We start from the raw sequence: 13,456 nt of genomic DNA on the forward strand, positions 1-13,456 counted from the left end.
ACAATAGGTTTGACTCACAGTGTTCACATAAGAAAAATGTCACTTTCAAATTGTGTTATATGGATAGTGCTTTAAGAAGCATTGTATTTCTTTTTAGTGTTTGTGTTTTGTTAGGTTTTGGAAAATGGAAAATGTAATGCAGTGATTTGTTTCAATAAAAATTATCTGATTTAACCCCCTTAGTGATGGGGCCAATTTTTTAAATTTTGACCAATGTCACTTTATGTGGCGATAACTCTGGAACGTTTCAACAAATCCCAGTGATTTTGAGACTGTTATTTTGTGGCACATTATAATGTATGACAATGGTAAATTTAGGTTGATGTTTTATGTTTATTTATAAAAAAAAGTCAGAAATTTTACAAAAATGTAAAAAAGCTTGCAATTTTCAAACTTTGAATGATTATCCCTTTAATCCAGATGGTTACTTGTCTACCCTACTTCATCACCATTTTTTAAATGCTAGTTTATTTTGTTAGCCTTTTAGGGGGTTTAAAAATGTAGCAGGAATTTTTCATTTTTTCAAGTAAATTTACAAAATTTATTTTTTTGAGGGACCTATCCAGGTTTGAATTGACTTTGGGGGTGCTATATATATTGGAAAACCCCAAACGTGGTACCATTTTAAAAACAGCACCCCCTGACATATTGAAAACTGCTGTCAGATAGTTTATTAACCCTTCAGGTGATTTTCAGGAATTAATGCAAAGTGGTATAGCAGGAATGGAAAAGTGTTTGTTTACCATCTAAATGTTGGTAACTTCTGAACTGACCGCTATAGCCAGGAAACTCTAAGGGCCCCGTTACATTTAGCGATGCACCAGCGATCCCGACCACGATATGACCCGGTCAGGATCGCTGGTGCATCGCTAAATGGTCACTAGTGAGCTGCCAAACATGCAGATCTCAGCAGCGACGCAGCAGCGATCGTTACTTACCTGTCAGACGCGGCGATGATGACATCCTCCGCCCGCGTCCACGCTTCGCTCGTCGGCGCCAGCAGGAAGCCACCGACAAGAAACGGCCCAGGATGTTCCCGCGCAATCAGCGATAGCCAGCGGGGGAGCCGCTCGGAGGTAAGTATCACATGTAGCGATATCGCTAGCAATATCGCTGCTGCGTCACAAAATCGGTGACGCTTTAGCGATATTGCTAGCAATCTTGCTAAGTGTAAAGCCCCCTTAAGGCCGCTATTTGCCCATGAACTGCTATTGCAAACATCAGGACCACACAATCATGATCTCGGTGTGTCAATTAGATTAAAGTGGAAGCCCCCACAATCTATTAACCATTTATTTGATGTAGACACTTTTGACAGCAGCAACTAAGGGGTTAAACAGATATGGACGGTGCCAACACTGATCGTTTGTGATACAGCAAGTTGTCAGCTATAGTGTACAGTTGACAGCTGCTGGATTGTCACCTGTATGGGGTTGATATTCTTTTATATCTCAGGTCAGTAAAAAGACGTATTTGCTACGGGCGGGAAATTAACTATATTGCTCTCTGCAGCCTCAGGCTTTCAGTCACAAAGGTGCGGCCAACACGGCCTCAATCATTGCTCAGTGAATAATAACTGGCAGCTGTAACCGAGCCCTTGCACTGACTGACAGCCATCTGTGCAGTTCATCAGTGCAGAGTCGACTGTCAGTGAGTGCAGGGGCTCGGTGACTGAAGCTGCACCATCTGCGCCTCTATGACTGAAAGCTGGAGGCTGCCGGGAGGAGTACATTTCATTTCCTCCCGGTAGCCAGGCTCTCAGTGCCGTGGCTGCACAGCTATACAACGCCATTAACCTGCAGATTAACTTCATATCTGCAGGTTGATAGATTTTGGGGACATGGCAGGTTCCTTTTAAATAAATGTAAATGAGCCTGGTAGTAGGTGGATCAGTGATTTAATATAAGTGACCATAATGATATTACAAAGAAACAGTTACAGAAAAATGTTAAAAACCATATTGCTGAAGACAACACTTAGTATGGTGGATGTAACAGTGAACTGCTGGTTAATGTAAGATGATGAATAGATGTAGATTAATGTAGCTGTAATATTTTGGTTCAATGATCTGAGCAAATGGAAAGACACATAATTACTGTTTACATGGAAGAAACTACTGATCAACAGTGACATCTATTGGGATATGTGTTATTACGCTCTCTGTCCATGTGTCATACCATTATTTCTGTGCATATTATACCATTGTACTGACATGCACATGAAAATATCACCTTAATAAAGTCACTAGAGCAGACCACCGGAGCCGAAGTAATAGGTAGTATAACCTCAAGTCGGATAAAACATTTTTCCCGTGGTTATCTGCAACATGATCAAGTAGGAATAAAAAATGCCATACCTTTTTTTATAGCCCCGCGATTCATCCCATGGTGTGTAAAATGTAATGTACTCCCGATTTAAAGACTCATTTTATTATACGCCATCGCATTTATCTCCAACTGTTGCGCAAATTGGGCAGGAATGTAGCACAGAGTGCATGACAGAAATCTGCATTACACACTACTCTCCTTGGCATGGGGAAACAGGATTTTTTTTAATTTAAGTTCTGTAATGGTTTTATAGTATAGACACATACAGTGGGTACAGAAGGTATTCAGACCCCTTTAACTTTTTCACTCTTTGTCTCATTGCAGCCAATTGGTAAATTCAAAAAAGTTCATTTTTTTCTCATTAATGTACACTCTGCACCCCATCTTGACTGAAAAAACCACAGAAATGTAGAATTTTCTGCAAATTAATTAAAAACGAAAAGCTGAAATATCACATGGTCATAAGTATTCAGAGCCTTTGCTCAGACACTCATATTTAAGTCACATGCTGTCCATTTCCTTGTGATCCTCCTTGAGATGGTTCTACGCCTACATTGGAGTCCAGCTGTGTTTAATTAAACTGATAGGACTTGATTTGTAAAGGCACACACCTGTCTATATAAGACCTCACAGCTAACAGCGCATGTCAGGCTAAATGAGAATCATGAGGTCAAAGTAACTGGCCAAGGAGCTCAGGGACAGAATTGTGGCAAGGCACAGATCTGGCCTAAGTTACAAAAGAATTTCTACAGTACTCAAGGTTCCTAAGAGCACTGTGGCCTCCATAAATGGAAGAAGTTTGGGACCACCAGAAGTCTTCCTAGACCTGGCTGTCCAGCCAAACGAGCAATCATGGGAGAAGAGCCTTGGTGAGAGAGGTAAAGAAGAACCCCAAGATCACTGAGCTCCACAGATGCAGTAGGGAGATGGGAGAAAGTTCCACAAAGTCAACTATCACTGCAGCCCTCCACCAGTCGGGCCTTTATGGTAGAGTGGCCCGACCGAAGCCTCTCCTTAGTGCATGACACATGAAAGCCGGCATAGAGTTAGCTAAAAAACACATGAAGGACTCCCAGACTATGAGAAATAAGATTCTCTGGTCTGATGAGACAAAGATAGAACTTTTTGGTGATAATTCTAAGCGGTATGTGTGGAGAAAACCAGGTACTGCTCATCACCTGCCCAATACAATCCCGAAAGTGAAACATGGTGGTGGCAGCATCATGCTATAGGGGTGTTTTTCAGATGCAGGGACAGGATGACTGGTTGCAATTGAAGGAAACATGAATGCGGCCAAGTACAGAGATATCCTGGATGAAAACCTCTTCCGGATTGCTCTGGACCTCAGACTTGGCAGAAGGTTCACCTTCCAAAAAGATAATGACCCTAAGCACACAGCTAAAATAACAAAATGAGTGGTTTCAGAACAACTCTGTGACCATTCTTGACTGGCCAACCAGAGCCCTGACCTAAACCCAATTGAGCATCTTTGGAGAGACCTGAAAATGGCTGTCCACCAACGTTCACCATCCAACCTGATGGAACAGGAGAGGATCTGAAAGGAAGAATGGCAGAGGATCCCCAGATACAGGTGTGAAAAACTTGTTGCATCATTCCCAAGAAGACTCATGGCTGTACAACCTAAAAAGGGTGCTTCTACTCAATACTGAGCAAAGGGTCTGAATACTTATGACCATGTGATATTTCAGTTTTTCTTTTTAATAAATTTGCAAAAATTTCTACATTTCTTTTTTTTTCAGTCAAGATGGGGTGCAGAGTGTACATTAATGAGAAAAAAAATGAACATTTTTGAATTTACCAAAAGGCTGCAATGAAACAAAGAGTGAAAAATTTAAAGGGGACGGAATACTTTCCGTACCCACTGTATTTACACATATCAGGTTAAAGTGATTCAATGCATTGATTTCCTATTTATGTGTTTGATCATGAGTCTTACTTGGGATGGTTATTATATGATATAATATATTGGACTTGGTTTCTCCAAGTGGAGAAACTTTATGTGATTTATGGTGATTAAAAAAAAAAAACATTTTCTAACTGCTCATGTTTTCTTACTTCTTTGGCACAAGGTTCCTCGAAATCCTGGAGCACACTCACAACTCCCATCCTCGGGTGAGCACGAACCCCCATTCTCGCAGTGACATGACATGGAGCAGTTGGGCCCCCAGCGGCCTTGAGCACACACATTGTCACAGTGTATGCCTGTAAATAAGAAAGAGATAATCAGATCACAGTATGCACCGTAGATGAGGTTCTCAGTAGAAAATCTGGGACAATATAGATTATATTACAGATATATATTTATCAATATATACTACATAAACAAAAGTACTGGGGCACCTGTACACTATACCTACATCCCATTCCAAATCTATAACCATTACTATGGAGTGAGATCCACCTTTGCACCTATAACAGCTTCCACTCTTTTGAGAAGGTTCTCAACAAGATTTTGGAATGTGTCCATGGGACTTTTTGCCCCTTCATCCAGAAGAGCATTTGGCAAGTCAAACATTGATATTGGAGGAAATGTCCTGGCTAGAAGTCTCTGTCCTAGTTCATCCTAAAGGTGTTCGATGGTGTTGACTGAGGTCATGACTCTTGGCAGTCAGTCAGATTCTTCCACATTAAACTTATCTAACCATTCCTTCTTGAATCTTGCTCTATGCAGTGGGACACAGTTGTTCTTTGCCTTTCCCAAACTGTTCCCAACCTGTTCATGCATTAGATTTCCCTTCATTGGAACTAAAGGGCCTAGACTGACCCCAGAAAAATAACACCATAGGATTGTTTCTCCTATACCAAAACTTTACAGCTGGAACAAATGTAGTCAGACAGGTAACCTTCTGGCAGTTATCAAACTCAGATTTATCAATCAGACTGCCAGATAGAGGAGCAATGATTCATCACTCCAGAGAACATTTTCCAGTGCTTCAGAGTCTAGTGGGGGTGTGCTGTACACCACTCTGACGCTTGGCATTGTGCTTGGTGATGTAAGACTTGGATGCCACAGCTCAGCCATGGAAACTCATTCCATGAAGATTCCAGTGCAGTTTTTGTGCTGATGTTAATGTCAGTGAAAGCTTGAAACGTAGGATTTATTTATTTATGGTGAATATTTGCTAATAGAAGCTGTGTGAATGATATCAGTGCTGCCCCATAGCTTCTAGCACCACCCTCAAACAAATAGTCATTTGGGGCGGTGCTGGTGTCACTCACTGCCACTCTATCACTGTCCCCTAATGACGATTCAGTGGAGGGCGGTTCTAGAAGCTGTGAAGTGGCACTGGTATCACTCACTCTATCATTGCCCCCTAATGACAATTCATTGGAAGGCGGTGGTAGAAGCTGTGGGGCGGTACTGGGGTCACTCATTCTATCACTGACCCCTAATGACGATTCATTGGAGGGTGGTGCTGGAAGCTGTGGGGTGGCACTTGTGTCACTCACTACCTCTAGCTCTTCCCCCTGATGATGTCTTGTTTCATAGTTAGAAGCAGTGAAGATGGAGACGGAAGAAGAGTGCTGGCGCTGCACTCACCTCTCCCGCAGCTTCTTTCACAGTGGATCCAGGACGTCTTCAGAGGGTGGCAATGCAAGAAACTGTAGTAAGGAACTTAAATGCTGCCCCCCTGATAAATCATGTCCCAGATAGAATGTAGAGGAGTGGAAAAATGGATCTGATGCTGCGCTGCCAAATATTTCACCAGGCATGAGAAGACAATGAAGGATATTTAAAAGCGGTCTGTATTGGTCAACGTGTTTAGAAGCATACAACAGTTCTTCATCAGGACCAACCGCTATACAGTGTATAGTGTAAGAAGTGTTTTATGCTTCGAAACACGTCGACAAATAAAGCCCGCTTTTAAATATACTTTATTGTCTTCTCATCGCCTGGCGGAATATTTGGTAGTGAGGCATCAGATCCATTTTTTCTCTCACCTGCAAACATCTACTAAGCAGACAGGTGCTGCAGCAATAATGGTATCCAATGAAGACAAACCCATCCAAGCTGACTTTTCAGTCGTTACCTATGACGCGTGCAATGATAATTTTCAAGTGTTTTATGCTCATGTTCGCTATGATTGTATGGCCAAAATGATTTCCTCTGACAAGCCTAAGTCATTCCCATCAGGACACATGCACATTTCCTTATTATAATTACTTCCATACATTTCATGACCTGTTTTGCTTTCGCCATACGGCTTTGAGATTTGGTACTGACATCAGGAAGTGGAGCTCGAAATAAACAGGTTGTTAGCAGGACGGAACGGTACGACATTCCCCTCCAGTTTACCTGATTTCTCCCATCCTCTTCACTTCGCTCCCTCTCCCCACAATGTGTTGCAGCATTTGCTAGCTTTATCTCACAGGCCCACGCTCCTCTGCATAATGGGATAAACACAGGGGGAGAGACCTCAGGCAGAGAGTGGATTAACGTGTTACTCAGGAGATGCGCCCCCTCCCCATCTGAGCAGAACAGGTACCGCATTGTAATTACTGAGGCTTCAATCTGCTCGGCAGCTGAAAGTTTAAGGATTACTGCGAGTGACTGAAAATCATTACACAGGCTCCGAGTCGTTTTCCTTACTTGCGCTACTTGCTGATTTTGTGCAAACCATCCTGAGTTAATGCAAAAATATTGCAGAACCAGGGAATTTACTGTGAGCTCACAAAGTCCTCCACCCTTCACATGCTGAACGTGGCAACCCAGACTGAAACATCGCTCTACCTTCTGGAAACTCTGCTAAGCAATTAGCAATAACTGACACAGATCAATCACATGATTGTATTGATACATGGATCAGTATCCCAAGATAATTGTATTGACCAGCTAAAGGTTGGGGGGAGATTCGTGTTTCAGCTTGTAACGACAGCCAACGTCATATGCCCTACATAGGCAGCTCCAATAAAGGCCTCGTTCACACTTCCAAATACGTGCTGAAACAGGGACAATGCACACAAAGGGAAATATTGTTAAAGCATGGGGGGGAATAAAGGGATTGTACTCACCTGTATTGGTAGTGACAGACACAACTGCCCCAAAAACGCGTAGATATCAGCTACTGCTGCTCCGTTTTCAAGAGGATGATCCTCAGCAATATATTGGAGACAATAGAGCAATGTTCACGAATGGATTGTTGCGCTGCTGGATTTCGATAAATCTACACATACAGTTGTGCAAAAGTAGATGTGTAGTTAATTAGTCGATGTCTTTCACAGCCACACCGGCTCCTTTCTGAAGACCACACAACAAACTCAACTAATAAACTACACATCCACTTTTCTACTACTACTATGTGCAAAGATTTTTCTATATCTAGAAGCGCATCAATCCAGCTGTGAACATTCCTCTATTGTCTCATTCACATGGGCGTAATTGTTGCATGTGTATTAAAAGCAGACTATTTTCATTCACCTCATGATGAATCTAGGGTGAAACGAGCATTAAAGGGAACCTGTCACCCCCCCAGGGCGTTTTTCAGTTAAAGAGCCACCTTCAGCAGCACTAAGGCTGCATTCTGTGAAAGTGGCTCTTCTGTTTCTGACTACTAGTAACGCTGAAATAGATGGATTTTTGGTTCTTACCGTAAAATCTCTTTCTTGGAGCCCTCATTGGGGGACACAGAATACCATGGGTGTATGCTGCTGCTGCTAGGAGGCTGACACTATGCAAAAACAATGAAATTAGCTCCTCCCCGGCAGTATACACCCACCGACAGGCACCAAGCACCTCAGTTGGTGAAAAAGCAGTAGGAGAAGCAACGAGAAAAAACTCGAACCATATGTACCAACCCAACAGGGGACTCTAAGACCCAACACGGTACAACTGAAAAAGGGAGGGTGCTGTGTCCCCCAATGAAGGCTCCAAGAAAGAGATTTTACGGTAAGAACCAAAAATCCATCTTTCTTTATCGCCTTATTGGGGGACACAGAATACCATGGGACGTCCCAAAGCAGTCCCAAGGGTGGGAACAGCAAAAAGGAACGAAAGTAACCGAAAGGCTCAGGTCGGCCGGTGAGCCACCGCCGCCTGCAGAACCTTCCTACCAACCACAGCATCAGACGAGGCCTGGGTATGAACCCTGTAGAACCTCGTGAAGGTGTGCAAAGATGACCAGGTTGCAGCCTTGCAAATTTGCATGGCCGAAGCCTGGTGACGAGCAGCCCACGAAGCTGCCACAGCCCGGGTGGAATGAGCTCTTACTCCCGGAGGGTGCCGCTTTTCCTGAAGACGATACGCTTCCAGAATGGTAGAACGAATCCAGCGAGCGATCGTGGATTTGGAAGCCGGAAGGCCCTTCTGGCGACCTTCAGAGATGATTAGCAAGGAATCGGACAGACGGAAGGAAGAGGTCCTGGCAAGATAGACACGCAGGGCTCTAACTACGTCCAGTTTGTGGAGAGACTTCTCAAGAGGATGAGATGGAGCCGGACAAAAAGAAGGAAGGACGATATCCTCATTGATATGGAAAGCGGAAACCACCTTTGGAAGAAAAGAAGGAACGGGCCTGAGGACGGCTTTGTCCTGATGGAGAATGAGGTAAGGGGAACGACATGACAAGGCCGCCAATTCAGAAACTCTTCTGATGGAGGAAATGGCGATCAAAAAGGTGACCTTCCAAGAGAGAAGGGAAAAAGGAATGTCCTGGAGAGGCTCGAACGGCGCCTTCTGGAGCGCGTTAAGAACGAGGTTGAGATCCCACGGGTCTATTGGCGAATGATGAGGGGGAGCCACGTGGGAAACCCCTTGTAGAAAGGTCTTGACCTGTGGTAGAGAAGCTAGCTCTCTTTGGAAGAGGATAGAGAGAGCGGAAACCTGGCCCTTGAGCGTACTGAGGGACAGACCCGCGTCTAACCCAGCTTGAAGAAACCCTAGGATAGACGGGATAGAAAACGACATTGGGAAGACTTTTCTATCATCGCACCAACGGAAAAAAGCCTTCCAGTACCTATAGTAAATGCGGGAAGAGGCTGGTTTCCTGGCTCTGATCATAGTTTGAATAACCTGACTGGACAGACCTGATTCCTTTAGAATTGCGGTCTCAATGGCCATGCCGTCAAACTCAGAGACTGAGAATTCTCGTGGTAAAGGGGGCCTTGCGAGAGAAGGTCTGGACGGTCCGGAAGCCTCCAGGGAACGTCCGCGAGCATGTTGACCAGCTCCGCATACCAAGGCCGTCTTGGCCAATCTGGAGCAACTAGAATCACTGGTACGCCTTCCGATTTTATCTTTTTTACCACCCGAGGGATCAATGCCAGAGGCGGGAACAAATACGGAAGTTGAAACTGGGACCACGGAGTCACCAGTGCGTCGCATGCGACGGCTAGAGGGTCCCTGGACCTGGCTACGAACTGCGGTACCTTGTGGTTCATCCGAGATGCCATGAGATCGACATCCGGGGTGCCCCAACGGTCGCATATCTGAGAGAAAACCGCGGGGTGCAGGGACCATTCGCCGGACGCTAGGCCCTGGCGACTCAGAAAGTCGGCTGCCCAATTTTCCACCCCTGGAATATGGACGGCAGAGATTGTCGGAACGTAACGTTCTGCCCAGCGGAATATCTTTGCCACTTCTGACATTACCTGTTTGCTGCGCGTACCCCCCTGATGGTTTATGTACGCCACGGCCGTGGCGTTGTCCGACTGAATGCGGACCGGCTTGCCGGAAAGGAGGGGCTGCCAGTGAAGAAGGGCCAGGAAAATCGCCCTGATCTCCAAAAGATTGATTGGAAGGAGAGACTCCTGTGGCTTCCAGCGTCCTTGGGCCGCTTTCTGATGGAACACGGCTCCCCATCCTAGAAGGCTCGCATCGGTGGTGATGATTTGCCACTGAGGAGGAAGGAAGGACCTCCCTTGGAGAACTGACGCTGGCCGTAGCCACCAAGTGAGAGACTGCCTCACTCTGAGAGGAAGCCGAATAGGACGGTCCAAGGACATCGTGGTCTTGTCCCAGGCTGAAAGCAGAGACAGCTGGAGAGGACGAAGGTGGTACTGCGCAAAGGGCACTGCCTCCATGGAGGCCACCATCTTCCCCAGGACCTTCATGCCGAACCGAATGGGAATGGGAGCAGACCTCTTGAGAGATTTGATGCACTTGGACAGAGTTGTAAATTTTTCCTTTGGAAGAAAAACACGGGCTAGCTCCGTGTCGAATTCCATACCCAGAAAGGTCAGACGCTGGGTGGGGACCAGAATGGACTTCTCCTTGTTGACTAGCCAACCTAGGCGGCTGAGAGTGTCCAGGGTTATCTGAAGGCTCCGGAGACAGTCCTGGCGAGACGAACCCTTGATCAAAAGATCGTCCAGATAAGGGATGATGAGGATCCCTCTGGAGCGAAGGATGGCCATCACAGTCGCCATCACCTTCGTGAAAACCCGGGGCGCTGAAGCCAGGCCGAAAGGAAGAGCTGTGAACTGAAAGTGGTCTCCCTGAAACGCAAATCGAAGATACTTCTGATGTTGCACACATATTGGAATGTGGAGATAGGCATCCCGAATGTCCACCGAGCAGAGAAATTCCCCGGGCTCCATGGAAGCAATCACCGACCGAAGAGACTCCATCCTGAAATGGAGAATCTTCACGTGGCGATTGAGCAATTTGAGGTCCAGAATAGGACGAAGAGAGCCGTCTTTCTTCGGGACTACAAAGAGATTGGAGTAGAACCCGGAAAACCGTTCGTCTGAGGGAACGGGAACAATGACTCCGGCGGAAAGAAGGGAGGAAATGGCCTGCAGAAAACCCGGAATCTGGGCCCGCTGTCGCGGAGGCCGAGACCGGAAAAACCGTCTGTTCGGGAGTGAAGCAAATTCGATTTTGTAACCGGATGCGACGAGTTCTCTGACCCAAGCGTCGTCTACAACGGACAGCCAAGCATCCGCGAAAAAGGAAAGTCTGCCGCCCACCCTGGAAGAAATTCCAGGTGGGGGTGACCCGTCACTTAGACGAAAATCTGCCGGAATTGGCTCCTGCAGATCTGGAATATTGTCCTCTAGATCTCCAGCGAGGAGCGGGTTTGTAGGAAGGTTTCCTCTGATCCCGCTCCCTGGTGGCAGGCGGCCGATCCTGTTGAGTGGCCCTCTCCGTGGCAGAGAAGGGACGAAAAGGCCTGAATGGTCGAAACCCCCTTCTGTTGAAGGGACGTATTGGTCGAGACTGGGGAAGCGAAGTACTTTTGCCTCCAGTGGCATCGGAAATTATCTGATCCAGCTTTGCTCCAAAGAGCCTAGAGCCATGGAATGGCAGATTGGTAAGCGACTTTTTCGAAGTAGTGTCCGCATTCCATGACTTTAGCCAAAGGACTCGGCGTACAGCTACTATGTTGCTGTTAGCCCTTGCTACGCAGCCGGCCGCGTCCAAGGAGGCGGCCAAAAGGTATTTTCCCGCCTGGTTAATCTGATCTGCAAGATCTGCCAATTCGTCTTGAGGAGCTGACGCTAAGATGCCTCTGCGAAGGATTTTTGCCCAAGCGGAAATGACCTTCGCCACCCAGGCGGATGCGAAAATAGGGCCGAGAGAGGCGCCAGATGCCTCAAAGATAGACTTAGCCAGAGATTCAATCTGCCTGTCAGTAGGATCTTTGAGCGACGCCCCGTCTGGCAGAGAGAGCACCGTTTTAGAGGCTATCCGGGATACTGGAGGATCTACCTCTGGAGCCTTGGACCACTTTGAGAGCAGTTCTGCGTCAAAGGGGTACAGAACGTCCAAATACTTGCGGCCTGAGAAACGTTGTTCAGGGCGCTCCCAGTGTTTGGCTAAGGTAGTATTGAAATCGTTGTGATTGGGAAAGGTTCGGGACGGAGGTCTGGCTCGTCTAAGGACAACCGAGCTTTCCTGAGCTGGAGCCTCATCCTGTTTAAGTTTTAGTGTTTGGAAGATAGCTGCAAGCAGACTATCGACCATGTCCCGCGTTTTAGAAACGCTGTTCCCCTCAGAGCTAGCTTCCGAATGAGAATCATCGCCTGACTGAAGGCTGTCATCTGAGGAAGGAGAAGGAGGCCTGGGAGCAGAAGGGGCCTGCGAGCTCGAGGACGAAGTGGACCGAGCCCGCTTTCTAGAAGACCTTCCCCGTCTGTCTCTGTGAAGGTCGCGGTCAGGTACGGACGACTCACCCTGAGAGGTGGTCGGGGCAGAGGTGGCTGAGGATAGCTGAGGTAATCGTTCTAAAACCTGGACCAGCGACTGTGATACTTTTGTCAAGTCAGACACAGACTGTGACATTGTAACGGCCCACTCCGGGGGGAGAGAGGAGGGAAGAGCGCCCTCCGCCCGGGACTCTGTGCGCTCCTGAGATGCTGACATATTGGAAGGACTGCAGGGGGGGCAGAATGGAGACGACTGACCTGATGCCCACTTCTTTTTACAGCGCGCACAGGCGTAATAGATAGCGGTGGGCCTGAAGCAGAGATCCCCTGAAGGGTTGGGCATAAGTAGACTGCACTGAATGGCCGCAGGATTTAAGGAATAACTGCCGAGGAGAGCTAATCTTTGCCTCAGAGCAGAGCCTACCGAGATTCTGTGAGCAGCAGAAAACGCTGAAGTGTCCCCCAAACAGCGCAGGAAGCAGTGAGACAACCAGGAAATCCTTGTGCTGGAGGCTGGGGGCGAAGCTTAGCGGCCGCTCCATGACTGGTTAACAGCGAAGGAGAGGGCATGGCCGAAGGAGGAGGCTGGCATATGAAACGAAAAGGAGCCCTGTGATGGGCTAGTAAAGGCGCGCTGAAAAGAGCGCGCTCAGGAAGGGAGGAGGGAGCACAGCGATGAGGAGACTGTGAGGGAAAGTGAAAGTGAAAGTGAAGACGCCGCAGCTCCATGCCAGCGCCGACATAACGGAGCTGATCTGACAGTGGCCCTGGGAAGTCTGCCTCCCCTGCTTGTGACGCTGTTGGAGGAATCCCCAGTGTCTCCCTGGGAGTGAGAAACAAGCGGCTTGAGTGTGCGGCAGGCAGAGAGGGCGGGAAATTCAAAAGTTGTGGACCTGAAATCACAAAGGTACAACTTCTGCCATTCACGGAGCTTATGCGGGGCCGGAGGGAACGTACAGGCACTTACCTGACGTCCCTGAAGAGGATGACCACAGGGGCCCACGGGGAAACGGCAGGCCGCT

General features: G+C 47.1%; 1 protein-coding gene across 8 annotated transcripts in view; it reads right to left on the reverse strand.

Annotated features, from left to right (window-relative positions):
- Nucleotides 1-13,456, reverse strand: part of MEGF11 (multiple EGF like domains 11) — an 815,865-nt gene that overhangs the window by 133,967 nt on the left and 668,442 nt on the right. For all 8 annotated transcript variants that reach the window (XM_073568888.1, XM_073568889.1, XM_073568884.1 and 5 more), the window contains one exon: nucleotides 4,404-4,550. In XM_073568888.1, coding sequence (XP_073424989.1) covers nucleotides 4,404-4,550 — 147 coding nt within the window. The remainder of the gene's footprint in view (nucleotides 1-4,403; nucleotides 4,551-13,456) is intronic.

Source organism: Dendrobates tinctorius, unplaced genomic scaffold, assembly GCF_039654945.1.
Source record: "Dendrobates tinctorius isolate UK_male_01 unplaced genomic scaffold, ASM3965494v1 ptg000022l, whole genome shotgun sequence".
Classification (NCBI taxonomy): domain Eukaryota; kingdom Metazoa; phylum Chordata; class Amphibia; order Anura; family Dendrobatidae; genus Dendrobates; species Dendrobates tinctorius.